The sequence below is a fragment of the Triticum urartu genome, chromosome 6A (genome assembly GCF_056163025.1).
Source record: "Triticum urartu cultivar PI428250 chromosome 6A, HENAU_Tu73, whole genome shotgun sequence".
NCBI lineage: Eukaryota > Viridiplantae > Streptophyta > Magnoliopsida > Poales > Poaceae > Triticum > Triticum urartu.
In genome coordinates, this window is record NC_141878.1 from 36,540,528 (window position 1) to 36,567,615 (window position 27,088).

Below are 27,088 nucleotides of genomic sequence, written 5' to 3' on the forward strand. Positions count from 1 at the left end.
GTTCTTGAGAGGACAAGCACGGGGCAGCAGGGCAATTTCACTTTTGGGCGACAGGTGGAAGGAGATGCAGATGGTCGACGGGCATGTGAGGACGAGCTCCGGCAGTGGTGAGGTGACCATAGGCATGAAGAGTACTCAGGTACTTGGCGCAGCAGCTGCATGATGGAACTGAGCAGCTAGATGAAATCACCTCCGCTGGCTAACGGATCCCATCTGTCGCTCCTCTGTCAAAATTGAAGATATCACCATCACATCATCCAACTATATTGACAATGATGAAATAAAAATTTTTATGGATTATAAACTCATAACATGTGAGAAATCCAGTTGTCATTAAATGGCATCAAGAGATAGGCATTGCCAAATCATGTTGCAATCCCATTGTATCTAGCATGAGTCGGGATCAGAGAAGAGACTGTTGAACACACAAATAGATCAGAGAAAAGACGATCATGTTGAGTTAGGATGGAGGATTCAGGCCGCCTTCCTCATAGCGTTAGTGTCAGATGTAAATACATGCATTCCTCCTTGATGTAGGGAATGGCCGTGAGGAGTGGCTAGAAGGGGAGAGATCGAAGGACCTGACGTAGTGACAGTTTCCACAGCGACCTTGTCCCCGGCGGCAGCGGTGGCTCCCCTGTACTCGGGTAGGATCAGAGACGGGGGTGGTTGGAGACGGCCATGGCTTCAACTGGTTCATCTCGGCGTTGGCGAATAGGTGGGGTCGTCGACGGGCACCACAGGGCTGGACGGCCACGACGTGTGCGCCTTGGACTCGAAGAAGCCGATGAAGGACTCCCGGACCCGGGCGGATGGCCAGTCCTCCATCGGCGGGACGGCGGCGGCCGTGGATGCTCGGTAGGAGGAGAGGTGGATGGAGCGGTCGAGGCGTAGCGGGCCTTGGGCGGCGGCGTGGGACAAGGAGCGTGGCGGCTGGGCTAACCCTAGGGCTGTTCGAGATCGAGGGGAGCCTCGCTCGTCCCCGTCGGAGCTCGAGGGGTTTTTTTCCTTGGTTTTTATTCGTAGGTTTTTATCGTTCGATTCTCTAGCGTGCGAGGGGCATCGCTCCCTTCTAAGGTGGGTTTTGGTTCTCTGGTTTTGGTTGGCTTCTCAGGTGGCTTTTTTTGTCGAGGTGGGAGGTGTGATCGAGAATGAAAAAAAAAACGTCTCTAATAGGACGAAAATTGACCGGGGGAGACTACCAACTAGTCCATTAGGAATAGAGAAGATAATCTCTTGCATACTTTATATTATCTCATTTGCATCTACATATAGGAATACATATGTGGCAAGCATGAATCATTCGTTTCAAAAAATAGTACATAGACAACCATCTTATGTCCAGTTCTGATACACTTGCAATTTCATACTAATGGTTGTCAAGTTATATCCAATAATAATCAGTCTCACTATATTAAGACACATGCATCACTGTTAAACATCCCAAAGGCAGATAATTCAGCTTAATTACTCTACTACTTCTTTCCAGATGACAGTAGTTAAACAAGAGGAGGATGACACAACCAGTGATATCAGCGGTAGCCAAATTACCCATGGTAATGCTCAAAAACATACTTATGATGACTACTGACTTAGGTTTCAAATCATAGACATTATTTTATCTTACCATGATCTTCTTAACTATTCATCACAGATGAACAACTGTGTCGGAAGCACAACAAGCCATTCGAGTGTATTCATGGCCCACGCAAAAGCAAGCTCAACCCCAAAGTTACAAGGCAAGAAAATCCATCTAAAGCCTGGGAAGTACATTCTCCGTGGTAAGAACTACATTACTCTTCTCATTCCAACAACTCTCACAACAACTGCTACATGGTATAACTTTGTATAATTTAACATAGGTGAGCCTGGTATCCATCACTTAGATGAGTTTAGTCGCCACATTGTGTGGGGCAACACAGTTAAGCTCTACAATCATAATGTTCTTAGAATGCGAAAGATCATCCACAGCACCACCACGCCTGATCGCTACGATGTGTGCCACATGACAGAAACATTGGCAATAGACAGCAAAAGAATGGTAATCCTTTGCAATTGCTCTGTTCTGTTTCATACAATGACATGGTATAAAATGATATACTAACTAACATTTACTGTTATTTTCTGTACTTTGTGGTTCCCTTTTCTAAGGGTTCCGTTTTCCCACACATGGATGCTGGCAATGGTGAACTGCCAATCACTACTGGAGATGGAACTACTGCTGTCACTGCCCGCTTTATCAAGGGTGTTGACAAAAGGGCCACCATCACTAGACGCTGGAGCGACTTCTTCGATCGGGCACACATGAACAAAGGGCAATCATATGCTTTCGCCTTCAAATGCACTTCGAAGGGACTGCGTCTGACCGTCTACTCAATATAAGCAAGTTCCAAGAGCCCCTTGTTATATAACTTAGCATTAGTATTGATGCCTACCAAGACTTCTATGTTTATCATCCTTTTGGATCTTATGTAATCACCTAAGACCATCCTATGCGTTTAACTATCATACCTTAGACTGTTGTGTGGTATGCTTTCCAAACAGCCATGATGAAAGAAATATATGCTTTCGCCTTGAAGTGCACGTACAAAGGCTGCATGATTACCTATCCAATCTAAGCAGATCTAGTTTATGTAAAACATGTAACATCAGCAACCATCTATCTATTATCAATCCGTACTTATTTTCATATGTTTTATTTTGTGTTTACATATTTTAATGCACACTCTTCCAATACCTTGCTTGCACTCGCCTTTGCGCCATCGGCGCAACGGGTCATCTAGTACATCGTAACAGGTCACACACACACACACGTATTTATGTATATATATATATATATATATGTGTGTGTGTGTGTGTGTGTGTGTGTGTACTAGAAGAACGCCGGTGCGTTGCAACCGGGCCACATTAACTTTAAGAGTTTAATATTAATATTTTCATACATATCAAGTGATATTGGCGACCTTTTTTACCATCAAATCCTCGCACACACACGGTAGTGCATAACAATATGAATTATGTGTATTATATTTGCCACCACAGCTGAGGGAATTAATTTCATGTAAATCGGTCAGTCACATCTCCTAGAATATGCGAAGGAGGTGGCCCGAGTCGGCGTCAGCGCCGTCCGGCGCGGGCCATGGGCCCGCTACCAAGTGCGTCTACGCGTCGGCCACCCACGCCGGGTCCTTCAAGTGTCGTTTCCACCGCACCAACTCCCAGGGCCACGGCCAGGGCCAGGGAAGCCGCCCTTCTTCGCCCCCTTCACCGGGGCCTTGCCGTCCTCGTCCTCCGGCACCGTCACGACCCAATGATGCAGGCCAAGCATCGGCCTCAAGAATCAAGAACATTTGACAACGGAGAGGGAAGGGAAGATCATATACATGTCATAAGAAAGGGAGTTTATTTACTACTCCCTCGATGTATTGTTTCCTTTGTTCGGAGATTGATTACCATCCGTGAGTTAGGGTAAGGTTAATGTGATTGAGCGATTTTTCTGAAAATCAAATATTTCTTTTCTAATTAATGTGATTGAGTGATTTAAGGTAAGGTTAATTAATTTGGATTTGATCTTTAGAGATTGTTCGTGATTGATTCTACATTACTAAATAACTTACGCCAGTATGAAAAGTTCTGATCTGTTCAGATTTATTTCATTGTGTGAGAGGGTGACACAAAAATAAACCGATGAAGTGGGGGGAGGGGACGAAAAAAATCGTTGAACCTTTAGTACCGGTTCGTGCCACGAACCGGTACTAAAGGGGTGATGGCAGGCTGGCGTTAGGCTGGGGCCCCACGATCACCTTTAGTACCGGTTCGTGGCACAAACCGGTACTAAAGGGCTAACCTTTGGTACCGGTTTGTGCCACGAACCGGTACTAAAGGGGTCTGACCTATAGTACCGGTTTGTGACACAAACCGGCACTATAGGGCAATTTTCAAACTCTACCCCCCCCCCCCCCCCCCCGTGTGTCGCCATTTCAGTTCTGAAAAATCAAAAGAAAATGATAAAAACTTCAAAAAATAAAATCCTTCGAGAGGTAGTTATATTACTACATCTACTAGTTAGGAAAATTTGAAAACTTAAATTTGGACATGTTTTGCAAAAAGTGTAGGGAAAATGTAAAACGGCTATAACTTTTGCATACGATGTCGGAAAAAACGTATAATATATCAAAAAATTCAACACGAAAATCCGCGTCCGATGGAGACTGCCTACGGCCTGTTTGCAATTTTTTAGAATCCTCAAATTCCAAAAGGAAAAAAGATATGGTCAAATTTAAGTTTTTTTTAATTTTTTTTGTTAAATCTGGTCAAACTACTTATTCAAGAAGTATTAATGTTACTACATAATTATTCAAGAATATTAGTGTTACTAAATAATTATTTCAATTTTTTGAATTTTGGTCAAATCTGGTCAAACTGTGGTCAAACTGTGGTCAAACTTATTCAAGAAATATTAGTGTTACTAAATAATTACTGTTTTTTAGAATAATAGTTTCAAACTCAAACAGTGAAATGTGTGACTTCATGCTCAAGCTAAACTCCTCAGGGTTAATAGGATTGGCATCTTACTATTGTCAGGAAAACAACAAGTGCAGACTTGGAAACGATGGAGAATAGAACCCAAAAGTTAAGCGTGCTCGAGCTGGAGTAGTGAGAGGGATGGGTGACCGGTCAGGAAGTTAGATGATTTGGAATGAGTGATCCACACTTGAGCAGTTAAGAGAGGTGATTAGAGACTAAATCACCAAACAATTCATAAAAATCAAAAATCAAAAAAAATTCCAAAATTTTCAAAAAAAAACCTTTAGTACTGGTTGGTAACACCAACCGGTACTAAAGGTCCCCCATACCAGGGCGCGAGCTCACGCCACGTGGTGGCACTTTAGCGCCGGTTCGTGCCGAACCGGTACTAAAGGGGGGGCCTTTAGTGCCCACCAATTAGTGCCGGTTATGGAACCGGCACTAAAGGCCCTTACGAACCGGTTTTAAAGCTCCGTTTTCTACTAGTGGGGCTATATATGGGCCGTATGATCGATTGGCCAAACATGGGCCAAACACACCGCATTATGGCCGTAAACGGGCTAGAGTTGGAATCGTCCGTTCATGGGCCGACCATAACGGGCCATCGTTAATAGGCCGTATTTGATGACACTATGAAAACGGCCCAACGTATTAACGAACCACAAACGGGCCGACTGTAACCACGGGCTGAATTTGGCCCACAAGCAGAAAATGACAGTAACGGGCCGTAAGTAAACGAATGCTGGAAATGAGCCCGAGAATAAATGGGATCTGACAAGGCCGAAAGATAACATGGGCTGGAAATGGCCCAACGGAATAATGGGCCGTTAATGGGTATAAAGTGATACACTGTTCATTACGGGCCAGTTTCACCACGGGCCGTTAATGGGTGTAAAGTGATACACTGTTCATTACAGGCCATTTTTACCACGGGCCGTTAATAGGCCAATAGTTACATAGGGCCTCATATGGGCCGAAAGACGTCATGGGCCATACATGCGCCAGAAGTGAAAACGGGCTGGAATCATATTGGATGGCCCAGATGACGCTACTGGGCCTAATTCAGATAGGGCGTAACGGGCCTTGGGTTAGCGGGTTGTAAATGGGCTAAATGCGAACAGGCCGTTAACAGGCTTTCCATGGGCCGGGCCGCCACCTTTTGACCAAGTCAAACGGGCCGGCCTTTTCACAGGAATGAGCCTCTATTGGGCCGTGCCACGTGTCGACGTATCATAGGCGCCTTCCGTCCAATGAGTGGATGACATCTGCCCCAACGATGAGCCGACACGTGTTTCCTCCAGCCAATGATGATTTTACACGTGGAAAATCCCCATTGGTCAGGGCTATTAACAGGTTATCGGATCCAAAACCCGACCCGATAGCTTAACTGTGTTTCGTTATGGTGGATGCCACGTGTCAGTCACCCTTGACGAAAGCACTTCTGTGACGCGCGATTAATCGTCATGGAAGTGGACACTTCCGTTATGATAATTTTGGTAATGTCATGGACCACTTCTACGATAGCACAGGTATGACTATCTTGATTTTGTCATAAAATCGTCATGGATGTACATGCATGACAAAAAATGCGACCTACTGTGACAAACACGTATCATCACAGAAGTGTATTTTTTTGTAGTGATACCAAGCCTCGGTATGAATGGCATATTTTCTAATCTTTCTAATCTTCAAGCGCATTGCATCCATCTTGATCTTGTGATCATCGACGACATCCGCAACATGCAACTCCAATATCTTCTCCTCCTCAATTTTTTTATTTTTTCCTTCAAGTAATTGTTTTCTTCTTCAACTAAATTTAACCTCTCAACAATAGGGTCGGTTGGAATTCTGGTTCAACTACCTCCTACATAAATAAAATCTATGTCACGTTGATCGGCATAATTGTCATAAACAATGAGTGAACCAAATAGTTATAAAAAGATAATATATACCACATCCGAATCATAGACAGGACGAGGGCCAACGGGGGCGGATACCAAAACCATTGCACTATATAATAACAAGAAATAAAATAGTAAGAAAATTAGACAAGTATCTATCTAAAGTAAGAATTTTTTTCCAGAAAAAGATAAGAACAAGAGGCTCACCACGGTGGTGCCGGCGACGAGATCGGCACGGGCGATCGACGGCGGTGAAGACGGGAATGGGACATGACGTGCCGCTAAACCTAGACAAATCTCGAGGAAAATGGAGCTTTGAGGTCGAGGTTCGAGAGGAGAAATCTTAACTAGTGTGGCTCGGACATTTCATTGAACACCTCATGTGCATAGGAGGTGAGCTAGGGCACCACAAAGCCCTCCCCTCGCCGGCCAGAGAAAAACAGAGCACTGGAGTGCTCTACTCGCGGGCGAGGGGTATATATAGGCACCTCATTGGTCCCGGTTCGTGGCATGAACCGGGAATAAAGTGCAGCCTGTGGTCCCAGTTCAAGCCACCAACCGGGACCAATGGTGGTGGGCCAGGAGCGAGGCCCATTGGTCCCGGTTCGTCCCACCAACCGGGACCAAAGGGGCCAGACGAACCGGGACCAATGCCCCCACGAGGCCCGACAGGCCCCTGGCCTCACGAACCGAGAACAATGCCCCCATGGGTCCCGGTTCTGGACTGAACCGGGACTAATGGGCTGACCCGGCCTGAACCAAAGCCCTCTTTTATACTAGTGTCGGATGACAGTAGTTAAATAAGAGGAGGATGACACAACAAGTGATATCAGCGGTAGCCAAATTACCCATGGTAATGCTCAAAAACATACTTATAATGACTACTGACTTAGGTTTCAAATCATAGACATTATTTTATCTTACCATGATCTTCTTAACTATTCATCACAGATGAACAACTGTGTCGGAAGCACAACAAGCCATTCGAGTATATTCATGTCCCACGCAAAGCAAGCTCAACCCCAAAGTTCAAAGGCAAGAAAATCCATCTAAAGCCTGGGAAGTAGATTCTCCATGGTAAGAGCTACATTACTCTTCTCATTCCAACAACTCTCAGAACAACTGCTACATGGTATAACTTTGTATAATTTAACATAGGTGATCCTGGCATCCACCACTTAGATGAGTTTAGTCACCACATTGTGTGGGGCAAAACAGTTAAGCTCTACAAGCGTAATGTTCTGTTCTGTAATAGACGGCAAAAGAATGGCAATCCTTTGCAATTGCTCTGTTCTGTTTCATACAATGACATGGTATAAAATGATATACTAACTAATATTTACTGTTATTTTCGGTACTTTGTGGTTCGCTTTTCTACGGGTTCCGTTTTCCCACACATGGATGCTGACAATGGTGAACTGCCAATCACTACTGGAGATGGAACTACTGCTGTCACTGCCCGCTTTATAAAGGGTGTTGACAAAAGGGCCACCATCACTAGACGCAGGAGCGACTTCTTCGGTCAGGCACACATGAACAAAGGGCAATCATATGCTTTCGCCTTCAAATGCACTTAGAAGGGACTGCATCTGATCGTCTACTCAATATAAGCAAGTTGCAAGAGCCCCTTGTTATATAACTTAGCATTAGTATACCTACCAAGAATTCTATGTTTATGATCCTTTTGGATCTTATGTAATCACCTAATCACCTATGCGTTTAAATATCATACCTTAGAATGTTGTCTGGTATGCTTTCCAAACAGCCATGATGAAAGAAATATATGCTTTCTCTTTGAAGTGCACGTCCAAAGGCCTCTGCATGATTGCCTATCCAATCTAAGCAGATCTAGTTTATGTAAAACATGTATCATCAGCAACCATCTATCTATCATCAATCCGTACTTATTTTCATATGTTTTATTTTATGTTTACATATTTTAATGCACACTCTTCCAATACCTTGCTTACACTCGGCCTTTGCGCCATCGGCGCAACAGGTCCTCTAGTGCATCTTAACAGGTCACACACACACAGACACACACTAGAAGAACGCCCGTGCGTTGCAACGGGGCCACATTAACTTTAAAAGTTCAATATTAATATTTTCATACATATCAAGTGATATTGGCATCCTTTTTACCATCAAATCCTCGCACACACACGCTAGTGCATAACAATATGAGTTATGTGTATTATATTTGCCACCACAGCTGAGGGAATTAATTTCATGTAAATCGGTCAGTCACAGCTCCAAGAATATGTGAAGGAGGTGGCCCGGGTCGGCGTCGGCGCCGTCTGTCGCGGGCCACGGGCCCGCTTCCAAGTGCGTCTGCGCGCCGGGTCCTTCAAGTGCCGCTTCCACCGCACCAACTCCCAGGGCCACGGCCACGGCCACGGCCACGGCCACGGCCAGGGAAGCCGCCCTTCTTCGCCCCCTTCATCGACCGCGGCAAACGCGTTGTCGCGGCACCCGACCTCGCCGTCCTCGTCCTCCGGCACCGTCGTGACCCAGTAACGCAGGCCAAGCATCGGCCGCGAGAATCAAGAACGCTCGACAACGGAGAGGGAAGGGAAGATCATATACATGTCATAAGAAAGGGAGTTTATTTACTGCTCCCTCGATGTATTGTTTCCTTTTTTTGGAGATTGATTACCATCCGTGAGTTAAGGTAAGGTTAATGTGATTGAGAGATTTTTCTGAAAATCAAATATTTGGTTTCTAATTAATGTGATTGAGTGATTTAAGATAAGGTTAATTAATTTAGATTTGATCTTTAGAGATTGTTCGTGATTGATTCTTCATTACTAAATAACTTGCGCCAGTATGAAAAGTTCTGATCTGTTCATATTTCTTTCATTGTGTGAGAAGGTGACAAGAAAATAAACCGATGAAGTGGGGGAAGGGGACAGAAAAAATCTACGGAAAAAACCAGTGAAGGTGGGAGGGTGTGGTCTAAGAGATCGTGAGATCAATTCCTGATGCAAGTAAATTTATTTTTTTGCCAAAATATCCGACCAGGCCCACCTTGAACCATGCGGGGATGCACAAAATAAGCTATGTACGGCCCATGCGGGGAATTTTGGTTATGCACGGCCCATACATATGGTGATCCAGCTGTACGTGACCAAATAGGATGGACGGACGGTCGAAGAAGGACAAAAATTAGGGACTAACCAATTAGTACCACCTCGCATATATCTTTTATATTTAAACAGAAAGCGTAAATTTTCATGAAAATAAACGTATTGGAACGGTGAACCCGACAAAGTCAATCCGTGCTTTATTATTACTAGCAAAAATGCCCGTGCATTGCTACGGGAAAAAAACATATCCCACAGATGTAGACCAACAATAAGCATGGCTCAAGACCCCCCCCCCAACATGTTAACATCCCCTTACCCTCCTTCTCACCGTCACTAACGATAGTCGTTGTGTCCAAATCCATCCGAGCATTGTCAATCCAAAGACAATGAGCTCGGCTAGAAAAATGTAAAACTAACTTGTAATTCCATAGAAATGTCCCTTGTAGAATCCATACAAAACACAATCCAGCCAACAGTTTTATAATGATATGTTCAGAACCTTTAGTTATGCTATTACTGACCATGTTTAAGTTGGTAAATAAGAATCTTAAGGACGCTGCATGTTGTTTCAGAATCACATTTATATTATCTTCCATAGAAAAATTGCTACAATTCTTCCAAGACAGAACCATACAGCAAAATGTTTCAGAACGCAAGGAGTCAGAATACTCTGAATCAGTTTATACACTGTGAATTAAATTTCAGGCCATATAAATCCCGCTTCTGCAGCTAACCTAGCTAGTATTACACTTCTAGGTCCAAAAACTTGAAAGTGGAATAGCACAGAATTAGTAAAGAACTAAACTCCATTTGAAAGCAATTGCACGCATTTGTGAATCCACGCATAGTTATCTGACGGAAATAATTCAGCAAACACAATATGCGTTGAAAATTCAAAGATCTCATGAGAGGCGGACTGATGCCCAATATATCGGGAAACAATATGCATGTTTCACCATGTAGAACTGAAGCAAATTATCTAGAAGGAATAGAGAAAGAATTTTGTTCATGATCCAGGGACCAAATTGGTAAAAATACTATAATCTTGAAAAGAAACATCAAATCAGTAAATGTGACAATGACACAACTACAGTCTTCTGCCACTTCCGGTTGCACCCCATAAAATGGCAAGAGAAACGCACATAGTAACGAGCAGCTGGCATTGCCTGACCAAGCAGCGGCGAAGAAAATTTTGCTAGTTTCTATTTTTCAAGTAAACATCAAAGCTTCAAAAACATAGTACAATGAAAAGGATAGAAGGAGATTGCCGCCATCTAAGTAAATGGATCTTATCAACTGCAGCATAAAACCACAGTTGCAACGAGCTAAATTGCGTAAAATGAGGATAAAAGTTACCAAAGTAACATGTTCCCCTCTAATACCTATTGAGTCGTGTGAAGAGAATGGGTATATAACACCAACCAGTTCAGGATTGATCCAAGGCCACACAGAACTGTCCCCAAAAGAGATTCACAGATGCCAAAATGGAGCAGATGCATTTAGTTAAGTATGAATATTTGTCGTGTGATCCCACAGTATGCACTGTGCGTACTTTAGTTAAGCATGTATATATATCTGAACTTGCAAATTATACACTGGCCAGTGCTATTCTTTTCTATTTAAATTTTGTGTTCCAGCATGATATAGAAATTGCATATAAAATACAGTTCAAAACAGGTGCTATAAGTGAAATTGTATTTATCACTGTTGTATTGGTTTCCCAAAGAAAGTTTGTAATCCTCACAATTATGCTCATGAAGCATCATGCTCCATGTTTCATCTTGCACATCCTCTGAATTTCTGGTCTCGCACCTGCACCACATTCAGTTTGAAGCTATCGACAATGGGGAGTAGACTTGTGTGATTGAAAAGTGAAAACACAAATTTTGAACTTATGCAGATTTGAACTTTGGCACATGCACCACAATGCAGAACCGTGTATGATGTGGATTGTAACAAACAAACAAATTGGAGCGTCATGGATAAGGAGGACGTATGGCTACCGTTGTCACTATACGCTGCTGAATTCGGATGGAGCTGGTATGGGAGGTGCCGCCGAGGGCTTACCAAGGGAGACGGAGAAAACACTGCAGCGCCCGGACCGCCGGCGCCTCATATTTTCCTCCTGCCTCTTAGCGCATGTAGGGGCAGCCTCAAAGCCGCCTCTGCTCCAGCTCCTTCCTCAACCCACCACCTGCTCCGGCTCTTCCTCAATCCACATCGAACCCATTGGATTTCTCACAGAGGATGGTTTGTACCGCATATCCTGAAACAAACATCATCAATAAACTTTAGTATCTCAGATGAAGAATTATGGAGGTATACTCTACAAAATTGAGTAGTGGCTTTAGAGACATATATCTAAAATTGGCTCAATAGTTGGTAAGAAATTCTCTTTTAATTAGAGAAAAGGTATGTAGTGTTAACTTCTTAAGTTAGCAAATGCTATCAGCTAGCGCACCATGTCTGCCTCTGCTTGTGTCCGACAAACATGCTATGATATAGTAAGAAACCCGGGACAAAAGCATGTCGTGAAAGACGCACTTGGGGTGGGCATGCTTCGACCATATCTCCGGGGCACAGTTGACAGAAAACTTCCTGATCTAGTTCTAGCATTTTGCTTCTTTTCTTAAAAATTGTAAGAACAGACCGCTTCCAAGGTTCAAACTATCTTTTGAGTTATCTATCTTAAAACAATGTATATGACCTGAATGTAAACAACATGTCTAAAAATAGTTCATCCACAGACTGCAAGAACATACGTAGAACATATCCCTTCCAAGGTTCAAATGGTTCTTTGAACAATCTATCATAGGCATGAAGATTTGCATAACCTTAGAGAGTCACAGAAAACAGGGCAGTGTTAAGATAGGTTCTGTCATGGTTGATATACATCAAACAGTTCCCTTGATGGACGCACTTCATTATAAATTAGGTGGTATGCCTACCAAACAAAAACTTAACATCAAGGCTACAAAAAAATCCGAAATACAGGCAATGATGGATGTGAGAGGCACTGTTCTTCTTAGTAAAGATAGCTCCACTTGTCTTGAAACATATATCAAAAGGCAAAATAACTATAACTTGATTCATGCATAATTAATAATCTATAAATCCGATGAGCTGCTTGCCAGAAAAGAGAATATGAAATTAATTACACGTTAATAACGGTAGAAGCAAAACAGAAGACCTATGGCTCATAGATGCATCAGGAGATCACATTCTCCATGCATGGTCTCAGCCGAAGACTCTACTATTCAGAAACAAGAGAATACAAGACCAGTTGAATAAACTACAGACAGGTTCACACAAAAAATTGTCCAGAAGTAGATGGGTTCGGACGATCTCACCATGGATAATTTGCCGCCTAGATTTCCGGTGGGCTTGGTCACAAAACAATGGAGGTGAGGCACACACGCACCGCAACTGCTTTCTACCCCATCTTCTTCACCTCGCTATCCCGTCCCAGTGCCTCCAACTGCACCATCATCTTTACCCCCGCCCTCACACCCGTGGAGAATCAGCTCCGCCTCTATGACAACTCGCACGGCGTGGGGTAAGATTCCCGGCGGTGCCGTGGTAGCAGAGGCGGGGGGAGCCGGCAACGGCCGCAACGTGGAGTCTCGCCGGCGGTGGAAGGCCGCGAGGGTGGGGTGGACTTGGGGTAGGGCTAGGGCTAGGGGCTAAGAACGGCGGCGCGGCAGGATTGAGATCCGGTGACTTGCTGTGAGCAAGTCACCTGTGAACAATACGGTGACTGGCTCCCCTCTCCACACCGTCTGATCAAGGATCAACGGACAGATTTGTATGAACAGCACTCCTGAGCTACAGTGACTCGTGTACAGTAGGCCATCCACAGTACCCTGGCCTACAGTACCATCCACAGTGTTTTGCTCTATAGTATTCAATCTGAACCGCCCCCCTGCATCCAATGGCTGCCCGCCCGCCAGTTACGGCGTGACTTGCTGTGGGCAAGTCACTGGATCTCTTTCCGGCGTGGCAGGGGTGCAGCGCGCTAGAGGTGGAAGATGAGATGGATCGTGGGTCATACATCTGGGCTGTCGCTTGTACCATCATACATTTTGTGTTGACTTTTATCTGGATTGCGGGTTGGTTCCCTTAAAAGTTAGGGTTGTTTATGTAAAATTATTGACCTACGGACCTCAAATTAGTACCACCTCGTTTATATTACGATTTTGTCCATACAAATTGTAAAAGCGTATTATGACTTGAGAAGAAAGCGTATTGTGACGATGAACCTGATAAAGTCAATCTGTGCTTTATTACACTGGTAGAAAAAGGGCCTGTTGTCCCGGTTCTGGAACCGGGACTAAAGGGTCGATACTAATGCCCTGTCCCTTTAGTCCTGGTTCAATCCAGAACCGGGACAGATGGGCCTCCACGTGGCCTGTGCGCGGAGCCCAGGCAGGAGACCCTTTGGTCCTGGTTGGTGGCACCAACCGGGACCAATAGGCATCCACGCGTCAGCATTTCTGTGGTTGGGGTTTTTGTTTTTTTTTTGAAAGGGGGTGGGGGGGTTTGGGTGTTTTGGGGGGTTAATTTAGGTGTTTCATATATTGTGTTTGCTAGCTATAATTAATAGAGAGAAGTGTCCTCTCTTATGTCCGTGCTTGGTCGACGCTACGTACTATACATACGTATAGAGAGGACTAGACACGCTAGCTAGCTAGTAAGCAAACGAAGGAAACAGAAGATCGTCATGAACATATATGCATACAGAGAGAAGTGATATCGACCACCTCTCCTTCTCCGAGAGATTGGTCGAACAACAAATTCTCGTATATCTATCCGACACTACCGGCTACATATATACAATAATTATCTCTTACAAATATAATCATACAGACTCAGGGTCCACATAGTATTCTCTGTCTTCAGGGATCACGTGGCTTCCGAAACATCTAATTTAAAGAAGGGGGTCAATACATATATATATGAATGAATGAAACTCAACACAAATGATGGTAATAAAATAACATTGTGAATGTTGTTATTTACGTACTTCATATTGTTCGTCAGTGTAGCCCCGCTCACAGGTCGTGTGGCGGATGGACTCGCAAACGTAGTATCCACAGAAATCATTCCCTTGTTCCTGTCACAACCACTTTACAAGAAATAGAGGTCAATCAAACTGATAAGCAAGAATGCCAAATGGTATTGATGAAACTAGCGCTTGAATGACTAGTAGATGCGCGGAACATGCTACTATAGTACTTCCTTTCGGGTGTCTAAATTGCAGCTCCTTCGGCAGTCCCGAAGCTTTTCTGCTGAATTTTCTCCAAACCCTGCCGGACAAAGAAAACAATTACTTGATATATCAGGAAATGAACAAAGTTGCTGATATAGTGGATAATGATCGATTTAACTTACTTCTCGAGTATTTGAGTCATGCATAGTCCTGGGGATCTTTTCGTCTTGAGTGTAAGACGGTTAGTAGTGCCTGCTCAAGCTTAATCTCTAGGAGAATATGGTGGAAACTGCACACGCATGCATAACTCATCAATTACATTACTATAACCTTGACTAATATATAAGGGAAACCGAATACGCACAAGACAGTAACACTCACTTGAAGTTGTAAGGAAAGAGTATTATATCTTTGTTTTCATTTATTACCAACGATCGTAGCAAGTTGGCCTCGGTAGCTGCGGGATGAAATTTAACCTGAGTTGCATCTATGAGATATGTGTTAATGAACCCAATATCACCGACTTGTCTTTTCTTCAATTCGGTGATCTTCAATCTGCATAATATAGTGAGGATGATTATAAATACATCCAATGAAAGAGCTAAGCTATATAGAGAGACTTAATGACAGAAGTAGTACTACTTACAGACAGTAGCAGGCGACCGTTGTTTTATCGAGGGCCAATTGATTGAAAAACTGATAGAACTCCTCAAATGGAACAGGCAACAGTTCAATTCCAACGAGGTCATGCTCCTTTTTAACTTTCACATACAAAGTACTCCTCCCCCAGAGTCTCTGCAGATTTTCAAGTACCAATCATGCAATCTTCGCATCATCGCTGATAGAGATCTTTCATCTTTGACGAGAGGCTTCCCGTACTCGTATCTTTGTATCCGCACCTCCATGGGTTCATAATGTACATCGTCGGGCAGGTAATCTGCAAGATTGCTATAACCGGGCACCATCCTCGGATCATTAGCGACGTTGTGGCTAGGCACCTTGAGCGGGGGGCACGATTGCTTCGCTTGTTCGCCGAGCTGGGCAATTTGTTTCCCAGCTCGTCGTTCTTTCAGCCTTTGATCATTGACAGTACTTCCCGACCGCTCCGCTTCGGCAAATTCCTTTCCAATAATGCACTCATAGTTTCCCTTCGGCGGAGACTTGGGTGGTTTTGTCAGGGCAGCCAGAGTGCGCTTCGCTTTCACCGGATCTACCTTCTCCTCCGGAAGTGGATGTCTCTTTTCTTTCAACCCTTGAAACCAGTCATCTACTTCGGTTCGTGCGATTTCGGCGTTCTCCTCCGGGGTCCTCTCGTATGGTAACTTCTCAGGAGTCTTTAGAGAAGGACCGATTCTGTATGTCCTCCCACCTCTGGCTGTACTGCTAGACGCCGGCCGAGAAGACGGAGCGGTTTTCTTCTTTACTTGCTTACGAGGCGGAGGAGAAGGACTACGACGCGCCGGAGTAGCCGGAGCGGTGGCAGGTCTCTTCCGCCCTTGCTGACGAGGCGGAGAAGGAGGAGGCTGGCTGCTCGGGCGCGTCGGCGCAGGCGGAGAAGGAGCCGGTCGAGTGCCCTGATCGTCACTCGAGAAGGAGGAGGCGGTGGAGGAGGCATAGTGCCCTGACTCGCCGGAGGAGGAGGCGGTGGAGGAGGAGGAGTGCCCTGACTTGCCGAAGGAGGAGGAGGAGGCGGAGGCGTCCAGTTCGGAAAGTTGATGAGCTCCTTCCGCCATAGGCATGGAGTCTTCAGAGCAGACTCGAGCCTTGTCTCCCCTTCACCGGTAGGGTGGTCAAGCTGGAGGTCCTCAAATCCCTCCGTTATTTCATCCACCATCACCCTAGCATATCCTTCTGGAATCGGCCGGCAGTGAAAAGTTGCGCCGGGTTCAGTAGGATAAACAGAGCCAACAGCCAACAGCCGCCTTGACCTTCAAATCCCGGGAGAGAAGGAAAGATATACTAATTGGAGGCACCTTTCGAGCGTTTACGTTAATCCACGCCATTAAGATTAATATAGCCTTTCGATATTAAATTTAATGGTTAAGATATGCTAGAAGACTATGCCTTATTATAGAAGAAAACAACATGTACGTAGGGACGAAATCCACGCGTACAAAAAAAACAAACTCACATAAAGAAAAATCAATTCTCACCACATAAATGAAACTCATTAAACTTGCACATGCAAAAAAAGACCTAAGCTCCCACGTCCATGAAAGATTAGACATGCACATAAAAAAGAGTCCTAAATGCCAACGTCCAGGTTCCCAGAAAAAGTACGTGCCTACTCCTTGCAAAAAGAGGAAGCGTGGCTACAAAACTAAAAAATATGAATATAACCATCTTAATAAATATCAATTGAAGGAATATCATTCTGTAAAGGCAGATTCTTGAATTGGATTGTTTCACAACTAAATCCATTAATTTTAAAGTTTATTATCTAATATGATGCTAGATAGATAAAGCCTCAATTAAGTATAACATTGTGTTTGTTGGTTAAGTGAGGAGCACTTACTAAGGTACTAAAAGAGAAATATATATTATATATGGTTTGAGCAGCATTGTCGTAGTGGTGCATGTACGCGCACAACAACAAAGTAATATAACTATATATCGAAATAATTCATTCTCGCTTTCTCCCTTAGTAGGTGGTGTCAAATTCTTGCTACTATGACATGAAGGCTTCATTCAGACCAGTGATGATACTTTGCGCAACATAAATGGGAAAGTAGAGGCACTCTTCCATATAATGAAGTTTATAATATATGTGTTTATATTGTACTATAATTGTTTGAATAACTTAGCATATGTTCAGATGTATGATATCTGTAATTTAAGCGCTTGAATTTTACATATAAATATAATTTTATTAATAAATATGTACCCATATAATAGCTAGGCCGTGTAGTTGCATGGGTAGATGACTAGTCATTATAATCTTGTTTGTGAGCAAGTCAAGCTTATCTAGTTTACACGTAACAACTTGTAGAACATTACAAAATTTATGCTTGCTAATAACTTCTAGAACACTACAACACTTGACATGTAAAAGGAATTTGATGAGTCATGGCCTACTAAAGCAAGTTACATTACTAGTCTTATCTATCTTAAGAGACCACACAAAATTACAAACTAAGTACCGTAACAGCCATGCTTATCTAGTTTATGCGTAACAATTTGCAGAAAATTACAAACCTAGTTTCAGAAAAATAGGCAATCTAGATTAGTGTTTGAGCTGTAAAGTGAATAAGATGAGTCATGCGTATTGTCATACCTTTTTGGTGGTGGAATGATAGTGCAACAACAAGGAACTTTAATGACCAGTCCAAGAATACACTTGTAAGTAGTGCCACCAAACAGAACATACCAAATTATGATTTTGAGAAGCATCCAAGCACTTTCCACACAAGCAAATGCCAATTGTGAATGAGATCATTCCATGGCAGCTATAAATTGCCCCGTAGCATGACGATCATCCTTCCTCATCCATCATTCTCATAAGTAGAGCGCATCATTTAAGCCAAGCAAGCCGTGGTCAATACAAATCCACCATGAAGACCTTTCTCATCCTTGCCCTCCTTGCTATCGTGGCGACCACCGCCACAACTGCAGTTAGAGTTCCAGTGCCACAATTGCAGCCACAAAATCCATCTCAGCAACAGCCACAAGAGCAAGTTCCATTGGTACAACAACAACAATTTCTAGGGCAGCAACAACCATTTCCACCACAACAACCATATCCACAGCCGCAACCATTTCCATCACAACAACCATATCTACAGCTGCAACTATTTCCGCAGCCGCAACAACCATATTCACAGCCGCAACCATTTCGACCACAACAACCATATCCACAACCACAACCACAGTATTCGCAACCACAACAACCAATTTCGCAGCAGCAACAACAACAACAACAAATCCTTCAACAAATTTTGCAACAACGACTGATTCCATGCATGGATGTTGTATTGCAGCAACACAACATAGCGCATGGAAGATCACAAGTTTTGCAACAAAGTACTTACCAGTTGTTGCAAGGATTGTGTTGTCAGCACCTATGGCAGATCCCTGAGCAGTCGCAGTGCCAAGCCATCCACAATGTTGTACATGCTATTATTCTGCATCAACAACAAAAACAACAACAACAACAACCATCGAGCCAGGTCTCCTTCCAACAGCCTCGGCAACAATATCCATCAGGCCAGGGCTCCTTCCGGCCATCTCAGCAAAACCCACAGGCCCAAGGCTCTGTCCAGCCTCAACAACTGCCCCAGTTCGAGGAAATAAGGAACCTAGCGCTACAGACACTACCTGCAATGTGCAATGTCTACATCCCTCCATATTGCACCATCGCGCCATTTGGCATCTTCGGTACTAACTGAGAAGAAAATAACTCTAGTACTAGATATATGAAACACCGTTTTCTTAGTCCATGGTTTGGTCGTTGTAGCGGTGAAAAAATAAAGTGGCATGCACTATCATGTAAGAACCCGAACTATACTAGTTCAAACTTGGGAATAAAAGACAAACACAGGTCTTGTCTACATATTTATGTTGCATTAATCTAAAGATAACAAAATGTGTCTGAAATTTGAATTAAATTGAAGTATTTCTTGGACTTTCCAATTGAGTATTATTAAAGTACTAAGGACTATCCACATCCTTGGCTTGCCCCTAATCAATTATTTCCAGAGAAGCATTCAATTCATCAATCAATTACATTGATTTTTGTGGCTGGTACTTCTCCTCAACATCAGTATATTCACCGTGGCTACTCCAAATCGGCAAGAATGAGGTACCGGTGCTCTGGAGTAGTGCCAACTAACTCCTTCTCATGTGAAGGGGTGCGAGCGCGGGAGAGGTATTTCTGGTGGGCCAAGGGATTAAGAAGCGACCGTGGCAGTGGTACAGACCCCCGTAAAGCCCCATAGTTTCTTTTTGGTTTACAGGAACATGAACATCCAAACCGGCCAGGGGAATATAGGACCGTATTGGATGGAAAACCATGTCCGGATGGTTGCGAGCGGTTTGAGGGTTAGCTTTTGTAACGCCCGGTTAGTTATGCTATAGAAATTCCCTGCTGATGATGTCACGTCACCACGATTACTGTTGTTAACCTCATAATGATTCAATCCCATTCAAATTCATATTTAAAATAAAGGCAAACATCAAAAGTTTTCAAACATTAAAAATAAAATCTTTAAGAGGTAACAAATAATGCATAAGTAATTATGGTGGAGAAACCACACTTTATTAAAATGTTTAAATACTCTAAAATGAAAAATAGTGGCTTAAACTATTATTTAAATGCTTTTAAAATAGTAAAAATGTTCTAACTAAATTAATTGGGTACCAAACATTTGGTGGCAGTGGTATATTTAGTAGAACTAATTGAGATGCTAATTATATAATTTACAAAATTAGGGTAAATTGAAAAATAGGATAAAACAGAAAAGGAAAGACAAAACAAATAAAAGAAAAAGGGGGCAACCCCTCGCTGGGCCTCGGCCTAGCTGGCCACTGGCTAGCTAGGCCGGCCCCGCCGCCTCCCTTAACCCCCCCCCCACTCCCCATCGAACCCTAGCCCGATCGCCCCACTTCCCCCACACCCTCTCGCAAGCCTCCCCACCTCTTGATCCCATCTAGATCGGGGAGGGGATCGCCCCCATCGACCCCGTCGCCGTCGCCGGATCACCCGCCTGCATCGCCAGGCCTCCTCCCCGCCGCCCGTCTCCGGCTCGCCTCCCCTCTCGCTCCTCTTCCCCGACCCAATCAGGATTGTGAATGAGCAATGAGCCCAATGCCCCACTTCATCGGCGCCGTCACCGTGCGCCACCACCACCGCCTGAAGACCTCGCCGTCACCGGACCTTGCATCGCCTCCTCGTATCCCTCCCAGACTCGCGTCCTCAAGCCAGGCCGACCCTCTTCTTGGCAACCCTATGAGACGCCCCTTGTTTCCCCCTCTTCCAACCGCGTTCACCGCGCCGCCTGCCGTGCCCCTCGCCGCACGCACGCCCACTACGGCGCCAGCCCCCGCTTCGTGCATGACCCTAGCTGCGCCCGCGCTCGCGCCGTGATCCCGTTTTCCGCCTTGCCTTCCCACGCTTGCCGCGGTCCCGATGCTCCCCCGCGCCCTCTTTCGGGGGCGCCGGCTGCCCCTGTCCCGCTGCTCGCCGCCGCGACTCGCCACCGCTCTACTGCTACGTTACTACTGCGATGCGGCCGCCGCCTCTTCTCGCTGCTCCGCCAGCGCCGAAGCTCCCGGTTGGCTCTGCCAGTGCTCACGTTTAACCGCCAGCCTAAATTGCCTAACCCCCCGGCTAATGAACCCCCAGTAACCCACTGACACTGGGACCCACATCCCCTAATTAACCATTTAATAAATTAAAACTCTTAAATTAACATTGGTGTATGACATGTGCGTCCCCTGTTAATTAAACTGATTTAATTAAAATCTATTAACTTCGAGTCTATGACATATCACTACTTGGGAAAACCCTAACAGTAGCGTGGGTATTTTGCCTATCAGTAGCGCGGGATACCACGCTACTGATAAGGCGCTACAGCTAACATGTAGCAGTAACGCGTGTCATCCAACGCTACTGCTGTACATGGCTAGCAGTAGCGAGCTTTAGTGCAAAGCGATGCTGCTAATATCTGCAGCACTTTTCAGCACGAAGTGCTACTGGTAAGGGACCGCTACTACTAAGTTTATTCCCCTCGCTACTGCTAGTTTTATTAGTTTCTATTTTTTCTGCATATTTCTTTTGTATTTGAACAGGCTTTATATAATAATATTTAGCGTATCATACACATACAAATGTAATCATAGCATATACATACAAATAGTCTCATCAAATCATGTCATCATCATAATCATCAACCATCACAAAGTGGTCTCTCGTCATCATCTCAAAAATAGCAATACAAGTCTCGATTACTTGCAACTACATCATCATCCATCTAAACAATGATATACGCGAGAAGAGCTATCACTATGAGTGAGAGCGGAACTATGCAGTACATAAGTTTGTATCCCTCTCTCGCTTTAGCGTGAACCTAAACTAACTACTGGTTGACACTCGAAAACCGGAAACCGATACACCTGGGCCTGACACTCCGGCCACTCGTCGTATACTCCGGGCGTAGCACTTCTTCGCCATCGATGATCTATGCACCTGCATCGTCACATGACTCGATGATATGCAACATATATAGTTGAGCAACAAAAAGAGACAGACTTGCAAAAATAGAAGCAACATATCATAAGCATAAATAACAAAGTTCATCATACCCAAAATGCCCTAACTAGAGTGATCTTCGCTAGTCGAGGAGGACGGTTTAATTACATCACAAATAATGTTTCGTCTTGCATAACCCAAAGTTCCGTCATACAGAAAGTATGAACGAAACAGACACATTGTCATATGTCGACAATCACTCCAACATGTCGTGCCATCGATCCAAGTCAAGGAGATAGTCCCCAAGCTTAGTGAAAGGCTTCAGGTCGAGACGCTAAGCGGCTACGCGTGTCCGGACGTCTTCCCTCGACATTTATCCTTCTTCATAGAACATTCCTGTTTTTTCGACGACCTCCTTCATGATGATTTGGGCAAGTTCGCACTGGAAGTGATAGAACTCATCTTCATGTCGATGATCCTCGATATCTCCTAAGTTCTTTGCCCATTGCAGAATATGGGCATCGCCGAATCTAGGTGTCATGCAAAGGTTCTGGTGATCCCGTCTGTACTCCATCATGTGGTGTAGGACATAGAGTCCATCATTAAGAGAATCACTCGGTTGCTGGATGCAGCAGAAGTCGGTCTTAAGGCCGAAGGCGGGCCTGCCGTCCCTTTTCTTCTTCACCTTGACCTCTCCACCCCGTGCACCGTAGTAAAACATAGCACTATCGAGAACAGACTTGATGTGGGTGTAATCCTTTTTGTTAATGTTCTTCGACGAGTCCAAGTAAAGAGCGTGGGAGTATCGGGGGTAGAGGATGATGAGGACGGCTGATAACCCACAAGTATAGGGGATCGCAACATTTTTCGATAAGCAAGAGTGTTGAACCCAACGAGGAGCTAAAGGCAAAACAAATATTCCCTCAAGTTCTGTCGACCACCGATACAACTCTACGCGCGCTTGACGTTCGCTTTACCTAGAACAAGTATGAAACTAGAAGTACTTTGTAGTTGTTGTTGGATAGGGTTGCAAGATAATAAAGAGCAAGTAAATAAAAAGTAGGGGCTGTTTAGATAAAGACACAACTAAGTTAGGTTCAGTAAAGATCTTGTTGTTACGAGAAAGTTATTTATCCCTAGGCAATCGATAACTAGACCGGTAATCACTATTGCAATAATATATGAGGGAGAGGCATAAGCTAACATACTTTCTCTACTTGGATCATATGCACTTATGATTGGAACTCTAGCAAGCATCTGCAACTACTACAGATCATTGAGGTAAAACCCAACCATAGCATTGAAGCATCAAGTCCTCTTTACCCCATACGCAACAACCCCCTTACTCGGGTTTGTGTTTCAGTCACTCACGCAACCCACTATAAGCGAATCATGAACGTATTGCAACACTCTATAGGGGGATCCCTCACGCTTGCGCGACATGGAGAGCACCATAGGACAGCACCAATAATAAAACATGCAACTCAAACCAATTTTGATCATCAAATAGCCCATAGGACAAAACGAATCTACTCAAACATCATAGGATAGCCATACATCATTGGGAAATAATATATAGCGTTGAGCACCATTTTTAAGTAGAGATTACAGCGGGTAAGAGAGAGGTTACACCGCTGCATAGAGGGGGGAAGAGTTGGTGGTGATGGCGGTGAAGTTGTTGGTGAAGATTGCGGTGATGAAGATGGCCCTCGGTGGCACTCCGGTGCCACCGGAAGCGAGTGGGAGAAATCCCCCCTCCTTCTTCTTCCTTGACCTCCTCCCTAGATGGTAGAAGGGTTTCCCCTCTGGTCCATGTCCTCCATGGCGTGGGAGGGGCGAGAGCCCCTCCGATATTGGAGCTGTCTCTCTGTCTCTCTCTGTTTCTGCGTTGTCAGATTCTACCCTTTCACCGTTTCTTATATTCCCGAAGATGCATAACTCCGATTGGGCTGAAATTTTTACACGATCTCTATCCAGATATTAGCTTTTCTTTTGCGAAATAAGGGCATCAACCACCTTAGGGGTGGCCACGAGGGTCAGGGGCGCGCCCCCTGCCTCGTGGGCCCCTTGAGCATCGTCTCGCGTTGATTTCACTTCACAAAAATCACATATATTCCATAAAAATCTCTGTCCGTTTTTATCCCGTTTGGACTCTGTTTGAAATGGATTTTCTGCGAAACAAAAAACATGCAACAAACAGGAACTGGCACTGGGCACTGGATCAATATGTTAGTCCCAAAAATAGTATAAAAAGTTGCCAAAAGTATATGAAAATTGTAGAATATTAGCATGGAACAATCAAAAAATTGTAGATACGACGGAGACGTATCAGCATCCCCAAGCTTAATTCCTGCTCGTCCTCGAGTAGGTAAACGATAAAAAAGATAATTTTTGATGTGGAATGCTACCTAGCATAATCTTGATCACATATCTAATCATGGCATGAATATGCAGATAAGAGTGATTCAAAGCAATAGTCTATCATTTGACATAAAAACAATAATACTTGAAGGCTACTAATAAAGCAATCATGTCTTTTCAAAATAACATGGCCAAAGAAAGTTATCCCTACAAAATCATGTAGTCTGGCTATGCTCCATCTTCTTCACACAAAATATTCACATCATGCACAACCCCGATGACAAGCCAAGAAATTGTTTCATACTTTTGACGTTCTCAAACCTTTTCAACTTTCACTCAATACATGTGTGTGAGCCATGGACATAGCACTATAGGTGGAATAGAATATGATGGTGGAGGTTGTGTGGAGAAGACAAAAAAAGGAGAAAGTCTCACATCGACGCGGCTAATCAACGGGCTATGGAGATGCCCATCAATTGATGTCAATGTGAGGAGTAGGGATTGCCATGCAACGGATGCACTAGAGCTATAAGTATATGAAAGCTCAAACTGAGACTAAGTGGGTGTGCATACAACTTGCTTGCTCATGAATACCTAGGGCATTTGAGGAAGCCCATCGTTGGAATATACAAGCCAAGTTCTATAATAAAAATTCCCACTAGTATATGAAAGTGATAACTCAGGAGACTCTCTATATGAAGAACATGGTGCTACTCTGAAGCACAAGTGTGGAAAAAGGATAGTAACATTGCCCCTTCTCTCTTTTTCTCTCATTTTTTTTTCTTTTTTTTCTTTTTTTGGGGGGCCTTCTCTTTTTTTGGCCTTTCTCTCTTCTTTTTTTTCGTCTGAAGTCTCATCCCGACTTGTGGGGGAAACATAGTCTCCATCATCCTTTCGACACTGGGGCAATGCTCTAATAATGATGATCACCACACTTTTGTTTACTTACAACTCAATATTACAACTCGATACTAGAACAAAGATATGACTCTAATATGAATGCCTCCGATGGTGTACCGGGATGTGCAATGATCTAGCGCAGCAATGACATCAAAAAACGGACAAGCCATGAAAACATCATGCTAGCTATCTTACGATCATGCAAAGAAATATGACAATAAAAGCTCAAGTCATGTATATGATGATGATGGAAGTTGCATGGCAATATATCTCGGAATGGCTATGGAAATGCCATGATAGGTAGGTATGGTGGCTGTTTTGAGGAAGATATAATGAAGCTTATGTGTGATAGAGCGTATCGTATCACGGGGTTTGGATGCACCGGCGAAGTTTCCACCAACTCTCGAGGTGAGAAAGGGCAATGCATGGTACCGAAGAGGCTAGCAATGATGGAAGGCTGAGAGTGCGTATAATCCATGGACTCAACATTAGTAATAAAGAACTCACATACTTATTGCAAAAATCTATTAGTCATCGAAACAAAGTACTACGCGCATGCTCCTAGGGGGATAGATTGGTAGGAAAAGACCATCTCTCGTCCCCGACCGCCATTCATAAGGAAGACAATCAATAAATACCTCATGCTCCAACTTTGTTACATAACGGTTCACCATACATGCATGCTATGGGAATCACAAACCTCAACACAAGTATTTCTACAATCCACAACTACCCACTAGCATGACTCTAATATCACCATCTTTATATCGCAAAACTATTGCAAGGAATCAAACATATCATATTCAGTGATCTACAAGTTTTATGTACTATTTTATGACTAACCATGGGAATGACCAATTCCTGTCATCTCTCTAAATAGATATAAGTGAAGCAAGAGAGTTTAGTTCTTTCCACAAAAGATATGCCCATGCTCTAACAAATATAAGTGAAGCAAAAGAGCATTCTACAAATGGCGGTTTTCTATGTAAAGAGAAACATGCAATCCAAACTTCAAATGATAGAAGCGAAGCACATGAAGCATTCTATAAAGCCATACTCAAAAGATATAAGTGAAGTGCAAAGTGAATTCTATAAATCAACCAAGGACTACCTCATACCAGCATGGTGCATAAAAGAAAAATGAAAACTAAATGCAAAAGACGCTCCAAGATTTCACATATCGCATGAACGAAACGGATCCGAAAACATACCGATACTTGTTGAAGAAAGAGGGGATGCCTTCCGGGGCATCCCCAAACATAGACGCTTGAGTCTACTTGAATATTTACTTGGGGTGCCTTGGGCATCCCCAAGCTTGAGCTCTTGCCTCTCTTCCTTCTTCTCACATCGAGACCTTCTCGATCATCAAACACTTCATCCACACAAAACTTCAACAGAAAACTCGATAAGATCCGTTAGTATAATAAAGCAAATCACTACTCTAAGTACAGTTGCAAACCAATTCATATTTTGTTTTTGCACTGTTTCTACTGTAATATAGCTTTTCCATGGCTTAATCCACTGATAGGAATTGATAGTTTCATCAAAACGTGCAAACTATGCATCAAAAACAGAATCTGTCTAAAACAGAATAGTCTGTAATAATCTGAACATTCACCATACTTATGATACTTGAAAAATTCTGCCAAAATTAGGAAAAATAAGCAATTTTCATAGAAAGACAGTGCCAAATGAATCAGAACCATTTGACGTTCCAGCTAAAAATGTAAAGTCTCACACTACAGCCAAAGTTTCTGTCCTGCACCGTAGAAACCATCAAGCAAAAGTAAACATCCTAAAGGCAAACCTTGTCACATTATTTTTATAATACAATGGAATTGTACAAGGGGATAATTATTTTTGTTGAAAAGTTTCTGTAATCAAGATTCACAAAGTTGCGTGAGCATGAACAAAGTTC

General features: G+C 43.6%; 1 protein-coding gene across 1 annotated transcript; it reads left to right on the forward strand.

Moving 5' to 3' along the window:
- Positions 1-18,202: 18,202 nt before the first annotated feature.
- On the forward strand, positions 18,203-19,272 carry LOC125515909 (alpha/beta-gliadin). Its single transcript, XM_048681395.2, has one exon. It carries the CDS (start codon positions 18,275-18,277, stop codon positions 19,106-19,108), a length of 834 nt encoding a protein of 277 aa, XP_048537352.2. The 5' UTR covers positions 18,203-18,274; the 3' UTR covers positions 19,109-19,272.
- The last annotated feature ends 7,816 nt before the right edge of the window (positions 19,273-27,088 follow it).